The following is a 14,403-nucleotide window of genomic DNA, read 5'->3' as shown; positions in this document are numbered from 1 at the left end:
CCCACAGAAGCGGTGTTCAAGATAATAAATGGCTAAATCTAAATTATTCACCGCATAGATTTGTATTTAGAAGCGAATAAGCTGCGATAAAAGCATAAACAGGTGATCTCTGAGTGATGCTCGACACACCGACGCTCTGTTTTTCACGCACGACTGAATGCGGTATCTGTTTCGTGAACGCATAGGTTGAAATTGCGGATTAAAGCTTCAGTTGCCGGTGGTTTTTGGATGGTTGATGGGAATTAATGGCTGAAGTGAAATGTAAACGTGTAAATGGCCTGTGTCATAGTCATAATGTCAATCTGCATCTAGGCACTGTGTTTGTGTATTTGTATTGACAGTGCATACATATTGAATATATTGTGGATTTAATTGGTAAGTCAGCAGGCAAGCTTATAAAGACACACAGACTTAAAGAAAAAATGTCTCTCTTCACCCCCCCCCCCCCCCCCCATTCGCTCTTTTCTCCTGCAGCAGTGATAGAAGATAAGATGGCCACCTCCTCCTCCAATCTGGAAGAAGATGAAAGTCTGAAAGGCTGCGAGGTTTTCGTGCAGAAACACAACATACAGCAGATCCTCAAAGAGTGCATCGTCAACTTGTGCGTCGCCAAGCCCGAGCGGCCTATGAAGTTCCTGCGGGAACACTTTGAGAAGCTGGAGAAGGTGCGTTACTCTTTACTGTATTTGCTCTGCTGGTGGTTGTGTTTGTAGAAGTTGTACATTTGCATCGGAGAGGGTGATGGTTAGGGATCTGGGATGTCGTTTCATTTCCATGGAGCTGGAGAAATGGGAGCTGGAGAGTTATTGAGATCATTGCTGTCCCATTTGACCTAGCACTTAACCTCAAGATGCTCCGGGGGGATTGTTCCTGTAATTTGTGTATCGTACATTGCTTTGGAGAAGAATCTGGCTGAATGCATTGTGATACAGTGTTAATAAACGTCTTCTCCTTCTTTCAAACATTCACGATCATTAACTGTCTTTGTACTAGTGCTCACAGTGAGGTTGGTGTTCTTTTCGTGTCTTAATTATTGACAAGTGCAGCACAATAGATAGACAGAACTAATTGCAGGTTTAGGATCGAGTAATTATTGGTTTCCATAGAGCTCCTTTGATCGGTTTCTTGTGCAGTTGCAGATTGTCTGAAACGAGTAGACGCTACGCCTATGTACTATATCAGGATCTGTGAAAAATCTAGAAAGTTTGTTTGCAAGTTTTAAAATGGATTTTGGATTTAGTAGGGCTTTACAGAAACCAAGCATTCAACTGATTATAATAATGTAGAATGTACATTTATTCTCAACCTTTTTGAATCTGAGGCCCCAGACTTTCCATAACAATATTCAAAGGTTTAAGTATAATGATTTTTAAAGAAAAACACTGATGTAGAATAGTGACTTTTTGCTGTATTCTCCTTTTTTTTTTTAATATAGTTGGTTAAAATACATTTTAAGAAGTACTTTGTACTCAATTGTCCTGTTGCATTATGTTTTGATTATTTATTAAGACAATACCTGTTAAAATCTTGGATACTTAGTAGTGTGGGCTAAGGCAAGTATTACTGTTAGGATATTATTTATATTAAAACCAATCATGTAAATAAAAAATAAAAGTTGCACAGATGTAGAATACGAATAATAGATTGCCCAAACATGCACTACTGCTCAAGAAGTATTTAGAACATCTTTGTCCTATTTCACTTATGTATTTACACAATATCTGTTGAAATAAAAGCTTATTATTAGTATTAGCTGAGGCAAGTGTTACTTTTATGATACCTCAAATCATGTTATTTTTATTTGTATTTTTGATGAGAGGTGTGCTGTCACTTTTATAATTGATCAGACAAACAGTTTTCGCCTGGAGGACAATAAAACAGAATATCGGACTTATGACTCTTCCGACTTGAGTGAGTACGTTTTCAACTAAACAGAACACCATAGCATCCACCCATCAACCAACTTAAAACCAAGAAATTCTATTCTATATGAATAAAAGTATTAATTTCATAAAAATAAAAAAACAAGAAAACACACAGACCCCAGACGGTAGTGTACTTTATGTAAGAGGAACTTTAATGAGCTTGAGTTGTTCAGTACTATAATCAGCATTCATGTTCCCTCTCAGCAGACAATTAGGAGGCATGCTGGTGTTTTTTGATGTTGTTGCCTAATCTCAGACTCTGTGTTCTGATCTTATGAAAGTCACAGCAGTCATTTGTTTAGCTGGAGGTGCCAGTAACTGCATCTACACTCAGCAGCAACTAAACATCTTCTTTGATCATGTGCTCCAGGAACAACAGGCTTTTCATACTGGCAGACGCTTTGGGCTCGGGCTTTTGTTAGGAATGCGTTTCTGCTGAGCTACTGTTGGTTTAGGTAGAGCATCAAACAGCCGAAGGGATTGTGTATTCATAAGACGCAGCACAAGACGACGTCTGTCCCTGTCTTCTCCTCGTGATGATAGCTTGTGTTTTCCGCGTTATTTAGTATCATCGTGGACTGAGCTGCTGGGTGAATGATGTTTACTGACCCACTTGCGTTTTAGTCATAGATGGGGTTTAATTGCTCACACGTTCTCTCTGTCTAGCACCTTCTGTTCATTTAGAAAGATGAAAATGCACGGGTTGCTAAAGGATATACACCCTTAACACTGTGTTTGTCCTCTTTTCTGAATGTTGTGTCTGTAAAAACTGTGCCGGATTAAAATCTTTATGTAGGGCACTAGGCAACACGAGGAGAATTTTTTAACGAGAAATAGAAATGATTAGTATTAGTAGGGATGCAAGATTATTAGTGAAAGATTTTCATGTCAGCTAGACCAATATTTGGCCAATTTGAGATTAGCATCAGGTAATAACATGTCCTCTTGCTTATTTAAATTCAAACTTAATTTGATAAAATTGTGTATGATTACAACCTCATATTTCAATTGTTTGTATAGACACTAGTCTAATTTTGTGTGTGTGTTGTGTGCCAGTGCATCGATGTGCATCGATGCACTGGTGAGTGAAATGATCTTAATGGGCATATTATCTCATATGTTTTTTTGCTTTCACAGATTTCAGCGTTTATTTGGACTCTTTCAGTGTTATTTCATGGAAAGGCCTGTTGATGGCTGTCTAAAGCTTTGGAGAGAGAGCATGTGTGTGTTTTGTGTGCATTTGTGTGTGTGTGTGTGGCATGTGCCCAGCTGTTCCTTTGCATCTGCCTGCCTTCACTTTGGTATTTGCGCCTTGGGATGTTTAAGAAGGAGACCATTTTATTTGTGAAATTAGACTGAAATTAGATTTATAGTGGGCAGAATACTATAGAGCAGAGGTTTTTACATTTTTACCATTAAGGAACTTAATGAGAACTATGGGTTAAAAATAACTGGCGCATAATATCAAAATATATTATATGTGAAATGTCAAACAAAAAAAAATCAAATAAAAATATTATTAATTTATAGTCTCTTCATTTTTATGAAAAAAATAAAACGATAAAACAAACAAACAAAAAAGTTTATACAAAAAGGATATATTGGAAATGAAGATGTGCTTCAGTGTCATGTTTTTTTTTTCTTCCTATTTTTCCCTCAGACTCTTGTAATATAGCACGGTGCATAACTTTAATATACAGTATGTAGGATAGAAAATGTTTGACACACAAAAATGTTACTTTTCTGCAGATAAAATTAGTTAATAGACATTCAGCATTACAGTATAATTTCGCCTAAATTTGCCTAAACTGTTACAGCACATTAAAAATATTATAACAGTCTTCACATTAACCCACTATAATGAATGTCACATTTAGCTGTGACTTTAATATTGCACATAGTATAGTAATATAATGATACTTCTGTCAATATCAGCTTTCTCTGTTTGAATGAGAGATATCTGTTCATTTATTTCCATAAAGCCCCCCCCCCCCACCATAAGTTTATTTTTCACATTCATTTTCACAATAAATGACTAGATAAATGACTAAAACATTTGGTTGTTCTATAAACATACTGTATGTGTCATATGTAATGAAAATGTGTTTTTCTGTTTTTCACCACATATATAAAGTAATAGTAGTACAGTATGACTCTGTGTAGAGCCTACAGTCTCTGGCTAGTACACATCTTGTTGTGTCTCACACACACACACACACACACACACACACACACACACACACACACACACACACACACACACACACACACACACATCGTTTGTGCTGTGGCATGCAGCTTTATTGTTCTTCCCTCTTTCACTGTCTCTTTCTCTGGCTCTCAGTGAAATCTCAGTGCTGTTGTGTCTTCTTTCTGTGCTCACAGTAGGTTTCAGTCTTTTAGATTTTACGATCTGTAAAAGTGATTTGTAATGGTAGCTTCACCCTCTTAGCGTTCACTGTTTTCCCACTGCACAGATTTTTGGGTGTCCTGTGCGATGGGAATGAAAATCCAGATGGTCACAACCCACTCAATGTTTTCAAATGGATGTTTAATCATACGTGTCATTCACTTCCTCTCTCCACAGGAAGAATGCACGCAGATCATGGCCCGTCAGAAGTCCAACTCTCAGTCCGACTCTCACGATGATGAAGTGTCTCCTCCTCCTCCAAACCCGGTGGTGAAGGCTCGGCGCCGGAGAGGTGGGGTCAGTGCCGAGGTCTACACAGAGGAGGATGCCGTCAGCTACGTCAGAAAGGTTTGTGTGGATTATATAGCTATTGTGGTTCTGAATAAAACTGCAGTTACATTTGCATTATTTTCAAGAATGCTATTTAGGATGTTTTGTATTTGTCTCAGTCGCCCCATCAGATTCACTGCTCTTCAGTATAAAGTAGACATTCACATCACATTTGACTTCCATAATATTGAAATTGAATATTGAGCAGAAAGTAACACAGGACTGGATTTTATTCAGTGGGATTCGATTGGATGGTTAGGTTGTTTTATTATTGGTTAATATTGTTTTATGTATTGATTTATTTTTCTTTATTATAACATCCACAGATGAATTGTGCACAATAAAAGGAACATTTTAAAGTAATTTAGTAATGAAAGTTGTTTTCATTTTATGTAAACAAGGATGACTGTTATTTTAGTATTATGTACAATTATGATAGTTGTTAATATTTTTAATTAGCATTTTGTTATATTTATTATACTTTTATATATTTTATATGTTCATTTTCATTTTTTTGTTTAACTTATTTTAGTTGTAGTAATTTTGCTATGTGCTTTTGGTATTCTTTTATATTCTTATTTAGCTCAGATTTATTTTTAATTCAGTTTTAGTGAGTTTAGTACTTCAGTTTAAACCTATGTATTTAAATTTTTTGACAAGGCATGTTTTTTTTCTTTTCTTTTTTTTTACATTTAAATGTTTCATCTACGCCCCCCCCCACCCCCAATTATTTAAATGAATGAAAATGATTTTTATCTGTTATAATGTTAGGTAACAATAATAGACTGATAGTTAATGAATTAGTGGTGATTGATGAGGCACACTTGATAATTTTCTCAACAAACCCAAAACCCTAAGCATTAAACACTGGTTCATAATACTGTACACCCTGCACCATTTGTGCTATGAATGTAATTCTCTAAGGCAATAAAATTATGATAAAACTGGAGAAAGGGAGACCAGAATATCTTAGAAAATTGAGGTTGGGCTCTTTTAACTTGGACCAGTAAGAAAGCACCTACTGTAGCAGCACCTTATCAACTGCTTAGTAATGAGCTTGAAAAGTGATTCAGATCACATTAGCAACTAGCAACATCCTCAACATTTTTCACAACACAACGCTCACTATTCATTGAGGAAACATGAAGAAATTTCAAAAAGCCAAGAAAAATATAATAATTTCTTTGTTTTATGAGTGACCGTCTACTTGTTGTTTTCTTTGGTTTTAGGTCATTCCAAAGGACTACAAGACAATGACCGCCCTCGCCAAAGCCATCTCTAAGAACGTGCTGTTTGCCCACCTGGACGACAATGAGAGAAGGTAAATGCATGTCATCTGAGGTTGTTTGTTGTCAGGTATATAAGTATATAAAGTGTGGGTTTCCTGTAAATAACTAAGATGTACGTAAACACAACCATATTAATGGCTCAAAAACAAGACTGACAACTGTATTCTGCTGCCGTGTGAACAGGCCCACTGTATTTCTCATTGGCTACATACACAATGTAAAGATTCAGGAGTGACAACTGCATTTAAATATGGGAGTGAATCCCCTAAATTATTGTTTCATGTGTGGACGGAACATAACTCACTCTCAAAATTGTAATGACTGACACCGTTATTACCATAGCAAAGTCTTGCACGATTAGTATCTGCTATTTTTAACTTAAGTGTTATTAGAGTCACCAAAGACTTAGTATATTTGGCGGTTTTGATCCGTCGTGTTTTCTTTATGTTTGGAAGGCTATTTCACTGAGCACGCTCTTGAAGGGTTGCCATGTCCACTTATTATGAGAGACACTTATTAAGTGTCTCTGGGGTTGTGGTTTGGACTTGCCCCATAAAACAATCCAGTTTACGGAGTTAATAAAGTAGGCAGGTACAGGCCTCAATATTATGGTATGTGGCTTATTTCCAAGATAACACTTTTAGATTTGAGTCTATTATGGCCTTTTTCTTATTAGTTTTCTTTTTTTCTTGCAAGATCTGGCAACACTCATGTGTCAAAACGTACCCTGGGATTTCTTGCACCGCACATCCAGAAGAGAGAGAGTACTCTTGATACGTATATAAATACGTTTTTAAGCTCGGATCCAGACACACTGCGTAAAATTTCTGTAAATGCGGTTGTCAATAGTGATTTCAGTTGCTCAACGCAGCTGGTGGGGTGAGGGTGTGAGTCGTGTCAAGAGGGGCTTGAGAGTAGCCACTGTATTCGCTCTGTTGATCTCTTCACCATGGAAACCCATGTCGAAATAAACCATGCATTGTGTCTGAGCATAGTGGAAAGTGTGTTTTAATGCGGGTGTAGGGAAATAGTGTTGCTCGGATTGTTTCATTTTGGCTTTCAAGTCCAGGAGATGCCACAAACCCTAAACAACAACGAGTAGAAAAAAGCCTCTCCCAGTCCACCAGGAATTTCGCTCAGGTTGAGTACGGAATACGGTTTCACTGCTGAGGAGAATCCATTATCCATGCAGATCCACCATGAAGGGAGCAAACTCTCAGCTTTCTGCTTTTAGAGCTTCTATGAGAACATGCGAAACGGCCCAAATACATAAACTCCCCAAAACATCCCGTCTGCACTCAGCTGGAAATTCACCACACTTATCATCAGCTTTCTTGCCAGGGACTGCAGATGCGCGTTATCGGGTCTTAAGATTCTTGGCTGTTGTGAATATCAGCATTTATCAGAATTACAGGCAAATTAAGTTGGAAAAGACTGATTTTGTGCAGTGCATCATCTTAAGGCGAGGCTTGGCTTGTCATTTCTCTTCTGAAAGCTCCAGAACGCTCTTCATATTTCTGATTCAGACTCGTGGGGAACATTAATGTTGTTTCCATGGTTATGGAGTCTTGGCTCCTGGCAACGGTCTCACACAATGTCCAATTATCTGCATGTGTGTCTGCAATGCTGTCAAAGCAACAGGCTTGATGTGGTATTACCGAACATGACTCTGCGGTATCTGGGAAATGACAGGATAATGACTTTATGTCAAGATCTTTTCATTGTTTTATAGAGTTATGTTAGTGTGAGATGTTGCAGATTCACTAATAGCAGTCTGGGTTTCTCTATGCATGCAGTGAACACTGTAATATTTTTATTAACATATTAATGCCTGCTGTATATTTATTGCTATATAAAGATAGATAGATAGTTTGTGGACATTAAGATTTTTTTTTTTTAGAAAGAAAGACATTTTATTCAGGAAGGATGCATAAAATTTTATAATAAAAAGTTATTAAAAGATATTTCTATTTTAAATTAATGCTGCTCATTTGTATTTTTTTATTTATCAAAGAATGCAAAAAAAATATCAATGTTTCCACAAAAATATTAAGCAGCACAACTGTTTCTAACAGTAATAATAAGAAATGTTTCTTGAGCAAATCATCATATAAGAATGATTTCTGAAGGATCACGTGACACTGAAGACTGGAGGAATGATGCTGAAAACTCAGCTTTGCCATCACACAAATAAATAATGAATATATTATTTTTAATAATAATTTTTAAAAGTATATATTAAAAATATATATTCAATATTCAAATAAATTTCAATACATTCAATATTCAATTAAAAATATATTCAAATTAGTGGAAAACTAAAATTAAAATGGAAATCATAAAACATATCAACAGGAATGCAATTAAATATAATATACATATTATATAATAATACAGTTATATAATATATAATATTATATAATATATAATATAATAATACAGTATATATATATATATATATATATATATATATATATATATATATATATATTTCAGTGATGCGCGGGTCAATGTATTAATAACCCGCACCCGACCGACGTTTTCAACTAACCCGCCCGCAACTCGGACAGCAAAAAAAGAAAAAGAAAATATTGTACCCAACCCGGTTCCTGACCCGCATTTTTTAAAAGTAGTAAATGCTCATCATAGCGTCATTTGACCATAGATGTAGGAACAAGGCAAAAAAAAAATCCTTATATTCTAATTTTGTCAAGCATTATAAAAAAAATCATCAACAAGCTCATAATTTGTTCTAAAATAGTGTAGTCTGGCTATGTCTATTTTGATGTTTCTGTTCAGCAGACAGTGATGTTTGGGTTTGTTCCGATCAGAGCTCGTGAGCGGAGAGTGCCTTTCTCCATATATTGCGCTCCGCTCGCTCATTCCGTGGGGTCTCGTTCAACCCAGATTGGCCTGCTGGTTCGAAAATATGCAAGGAGACATTTAATTGTGTAGTAATAAACTGGTGTTTTCTGTGTCGCTGCAAAGATGAAGTTGACGATGCGGACTCGCCATGAACGCCAGAGAGAAATGCACATTTCATATGGATTACATAATCAGAGAGTTATTTTGGTTTTAATATTTTCGTTTAAAAATAGACATTTCAAGCTTTCTGTAATATGTAACCTATATTTCTCAATTCTGTGAGGCACAAGCTGAGTTTCGGCGTCCTCCAGTTCACATGCAATGCAAGTGATCCTTACTGACACGACCATTTGAATGGTAGTGAATGTAATTATTTTGTTTGATTATTCGTCTATCTTGATCTGTAGACTCTAGTCTACTACATCCCAGATTTGTGCACAGTGCAGTAAACTCAAAAAGCAGCAGCATACACAAACCAGCTAACATGTTGAGCGAGAGTCATATGCTTTGCAAATATCATCACCATTGGCACAGATTTGGCTGTTGGCTCTTGCAGCCATTCACACATATGGCCATATATAGTAGAACATTGCTTTATTATGCTGCAGTCAGTAAGAGTTTCTTGTTAAGATCATGGGCAGATGTAATCAGCACTGCTGGAGCTCAACATTACAGCTAGATACTGTAAGGGTGTATCTGGCATGTGGTATAGCCCACCCTAGGGTCCGCCCTGAGTTAGTTGTAGTCTAGTGTGGTTTTGTTGCCATGGCAAATAAAAACAATTACCTCTCGATGGTATGGGAATAGCTCATTGGCACAATCTGATGTTGAACTTGACATTGGGAGTTAGGTCAGCATGAAAGAAATGTGAGTCATCAATAAAAAGCTGAATAACAATATTCTAGCACATAAAAAGATCTTTCTATTTTGTTTATCGTCTATTTTAATACGTTCTTTCAGGAAAAAGAATGATTTCTGAAAGATCGTGTTTCTGAAGGATCCTTTGTGTTCAAGATTTAACTCGTCACAGGTTTCTTTGAGACTGGTTGAGAGGTTTAGGCTTTTCACATACATTTACATTTCTTTGCCTGTTTTGCTTGCATAATTAGTGTTAAAAAAAGGCCACTCTTTCCATTTTTCTTTCTTTATTTTTACATTTATTTATTTTTACATTTATTTATTTTTACGTTTTTACTTTACATCTAATTGTAATGCTGTGTCATTTTATATATCTTTGTAGAAAATGTTTTTTTTATTTATTTATAACCGTAATATTATTTATTCCACTGCTGTAAGAGTATTAATCACATATATCACAAAATAATTTTACAGTGCTAAAAGAAATCTATATTCTCCTAAAATGGGCTTTATTTTCTTTTTGCCAACTTTTATACATTTTTTTAGCATTCCCATGAATTTTTAATGATGATTCTCATTAATGATAAAAAGTCAACATAAAATATAACGGCAGTATGACAAATTTGGGGGTAAAAGTCAAAAACATAAAAATATAATTAATATTGCATATAAAATGCACATCACAAAATAATTAAATATAAAATGTATTTTCTTTATGCAACGATTCTTTTTTTGTTTTTTTATGCCCTGTTTTTCTACAGGTTTTGTGAGGATCATGTGTTGTTTTTGATCATGCTATGCCAGTGTATATTTTTTAATCTCTAGTTTTATCTATGTTGTTGATTAAGCAAAAGTGAACATTTTCAGTGTTATTTTACCCGCGAAAACACAAGTGGACATCTGAACCTACAGAGTCTTGATTTGCACTAACAACATCCTATATGGGGCCCCAACTCTCTCTCTCCTTCCAAAGGGGCCCTTCAGCATCTCAAACAACAGAGCTTTGTGTTCTAATTAAAAACCAAAATACCAGAAATCAGCAGTAATGAGTGCTTGAGCTGCACCGAACCACTGAACTGAGCAGTACTACTGTACAGTACATACAGAGGCATTGTTTATCTGTTTTTACAGACATTGTGTTTTGGTTTTTATGCACATTTGTGCACGTACATAAAGTAAGTCACTTTGTGCAAATACGTCATACTTTCTAGAATTAGACTGATAAGCTTGGGGTTAGATTAGCGTGTAAAATAATGTTTTCCTTGTATAACATCATCACAGCTCCAGAGCACGGGTAACATCATGCGGTTAAATGTAATAAAAGCATGGTTAGTTTGATTTTAAATGGTTTCGATGGAGGAAAAGATCTCCTGATAACTCAAAGTGGCTTTATCGTGTCCAAACATATCTGTTTAGCTCCCCTTTATAATGTTAACCTGCTCTAAGCATAACGTCTGTCTGGTTTCCTGCTCATATCTGATATAAACTTCACACTGTGGTTGTGGGGGACAGCTGTTTCACGCACCTGCGGACCAGACAGTACTGTTAAAAATGACCTTTAAAGTAGACGGTCACGCTTTTGTAATGCTAGCTAGTGTGGCTATTGAGTTTCATGTGCGGTCCAAGTCCAGAAAGAAAGGTGGATTAGGTAGAACTATGTCACAAAGTTATTCATCTATTTTATTATAACAGTTTTTTCATTTAGCCAGAAAATGTTCAAGTAAAACACTGATGGAATTCTAAATAAAAGAGAGAAAGACAAGGACAAATGAGCTGTCTTTATGCAGACTGAGTGAAGTGTGTGTAATTTGTTAGCATTCTTCAGTGGATGGATGGGTCTGTGTCTGGAGAACCTCAAGTCTGTCGTCACATGTGCACGTTAGCTATCTTTGTCAGTCGTGCATGTCATTTCGCACTATATTATCAAAAGAGTCAATTTTTTAAATCAAATTAATTTATATAATGCTTTTGGCAAAACCCATTGTATCAAAGAGCTGCTTTACAAAAAAATAAAAAATAAAATAATGTATTGCCCTATGTGACTAATATATATATATTAGGGGTGTAACAGTTCAGTTTGTATCACAAGTAAATGCAATAGAGCAAAGATACAAATAAAATAAACATTTCTTTTCAGGTATTTTAGTCAGCTCTAACATTATTTTTAGGTACAGAAATTGAATAAAGTAATCGAGTGTAAAATAACATTGCATATTTGAGGTTGAAACGAAGTGTTCGAAAACTCAAAATCTTACAAAAAAAAGTTTTGCAAGATCGAAAAATAAGATTTGCAAGCTTGCAAAATGTTAAAAAATAAAAATATCTCTGCAAACATTATGTTGTTTTTTTGTATTTCCTTCTTCAGAACTGCAACACTCTTTTTAATTGTGTTGTGCAATCATTTTTTCAGAGTTTCGAATTTGTCACGGTTCTCCCAGTGTATAGTTTGTTTTCCAGATTTGAAACCTTGTTAATAGTGATCTGAAAACTGGTGTGCGAATAGGTGAAGCTTTATTTGCTTTGCTGTCTGCTGACGTACAGTCCAATCACAAGTCGTATTTACTGGAAACGTGGGATTGACCGACTGCTCCGCCAATGACAAAAGCGCACAGGATACGCAAAATAAACATAATAATGTATATTGTATGCATGCAAAGATGTATATATCTAACTTTGTATATATTGCTAGGCGATAATACATTCAACAACATACAATACCAATCAAGCAGTTGAGATTTGCTACATAGTATTTATCATTTTACTGTATGCAGGTAAGATTGGATATACTTTTAGTAGTTGTATTTATATAGCCTATATTATTCATTAAAAAGAGCTCACCCATAAGTATTCATGATATTTTGATCTGTAAATATGGTATGGGTTCTTCCTTTACTGTAAATCTATGAATTATTTTGTGGCTTTTCCTGCTTCAGGCAAAAATCGTGCATCATTTAGAAAATTAGCGCATTTCTTCTTAACAAGCCGCACAATTTGAAGTTTTTTGTCTTTAGCAACAATTTTGTATGGGACGAGTAGTTTACTGAAGTTAAACATGCACCACTAATAATATGCTGCTTATTAATTCTGGCTGGGAATCATATGAACACTTAGACATGCAGTGATATTTTTAGTTACTGTTGGCTTGTCGGTACTTGTGTTCATTCTTATAATTGCATTTTGTACTAGCAATATTTTTGCAAATGATAACTAAAGGTTTCCATTATATATGACCAAAGATTTATTTCCTCTTCATGGTACGATTATGAGGATTACTTTGATTTATTGAGCTTTAGCTGTCAAATCAATGCATAAAACTGCGTGCTGCAGCCTGCCGGAGCGCACGGATGGCATTGGGTTTTCAATGAAGTTCTTGTAGGAGTCGACACTCAAACATGAGTGCAGTCACTCTGCAGTGCAGACGCACAGTCTGAAGCTGAAATGCACAGGTCAGAATGTGACACTGAGCTGATTCATTTCCTGACATGAACTCAATTTACTTTACCAAAAGTATGGGACCAGTCAGGTTTTTGTTTTTTTTTAAAATAAAATTAATAATTTATTTTCAGCAAAGATGAATTAAATTGATCAAAACTGGCAGTATAGGCACTCATAATATTACAAAAAATTATATTTCAAATAAATGCTGCTCTTGTGAACTTTCGATTCATTAAAGAATCCTGAAAAAATGTATTACTGTTTGCACAAAAAATATTAAGCAGCACAAATGTTTTCATCATTGATAATAATTAGAAATGTTTCTGAGCACCAAATCAGCATATTATAATTATTTATGAAGGATCACGTGAAAATTCAGCTTTTCCATCACAGGAATAAATGACTTTTTTTTTCAAACAGAAAATTTGAGCTTTTTAAATTGTAATAATATTTCACAAATATGCTGTTTTTACTGTAATGAAGCATTGCTGAACAATAGAGATTTCTTAAAAAAATATTGTATTTTATTTTATGTATTTTAACTGTATGATTTGTATCTTGTAAACCTTATGCATTGACATTTTATATTTGTCACAATCATGTATGTCAGCCTGCAGTATCATGTTTGTTTAGTTGAATTTTTTTTTCAGAATTTTATAACGCTACCTATTCATTAAATGTATTATTATCATTTTTTCTGCAGACAGATTTAGTTAATCCAGTGCTGGTTTCTCTAATCTGTGTGTGTCCTTGTGTTCACATAAAGTAGAGCATGCAGCTGGGGTAATCCACCAGTTAAGCAGCGAGTAATGACCCTTCTGGCCTTTGACCCTTGACCCATCAGCCTCTGCCCTTTGCTCTTATATCCCAGTGCTGATGGAGAGTGAACATCTTTGGAAACAACAAAGTGCATCACATCATTAATGAACTTTTCCGTGAAGCTCCTCAGAACAAACAAATAGTCATTTCTGAATAACATCTGATCTTTTCTGTTTATACCTACAGTATCAGTCAGAACTGTACATTGCAAGTACAAACTGAAGTAAGTCGCACTGATCATCAACCTTTTGGTTTGGAGCAGGGCCGGCCCTGACCAATTTGCTGCCCTATGCAAAATTTTACCTGGCGCCCCATGCATCACAGCCCATTTCACCCTGTCATTGTGTTCATGATTTAGCATATATATATATACACACACACACATTACAGCGGAACTGTTTCCAACACTCACACATAATAAATCATCATATTAGAATGATTTCTAAAGGATCATGTGATAGACCGGATGTCA

General features: G+C 35.4%; 1 protein-coding gene across 1 annotated transcript in view; it reads left to right on the top strand.

Annotated features, from left to right (window-relative positions):
• prkar1b (protein kinase, cAMP-dependent, regulatory, type I, beta) overlaps positions 1 to 14,403 on the top strand; it is a 56,113-nt gene that overhangs the window by 211 nt on the left and 41,499 nt on the right. The window contains exons 2-4 of the mRNA XM_059558840.1: positions 475 to 665; positions 4,513 to 4,683; positions 5,895 to 5,986. Coding sequence (XP_059414823.1) covers positions 492 to 665; positions 4,513 to 4,683; positions 5,895 to 5,986 — 437 coding nt within the window. The 5' untranslated portion in view covers positions 475 to 491. The remainder of the gene's footprint in view (positions 1 to 474; positions 666 to 4,512; positions 4,684 to 5,894; positions 5,987 to 14,403) is intronic.

Source organism: Carassius carassius, chromosome 9, assembly GCF_963082965.1.
Source record: "Carassius carassius chromosome 9, fCarCar2.1, whole genome shotgun sequence".
Taxonomy (NCBI): Eukaryota; Metazoa; Chordata; class Actinopteri; order Cypriniformes; family Cyprinidae; genus Carassius; species Carassius carassius.
This window is presented reverse-complemented; position numbering and strand designations above follow the sequence as displayed.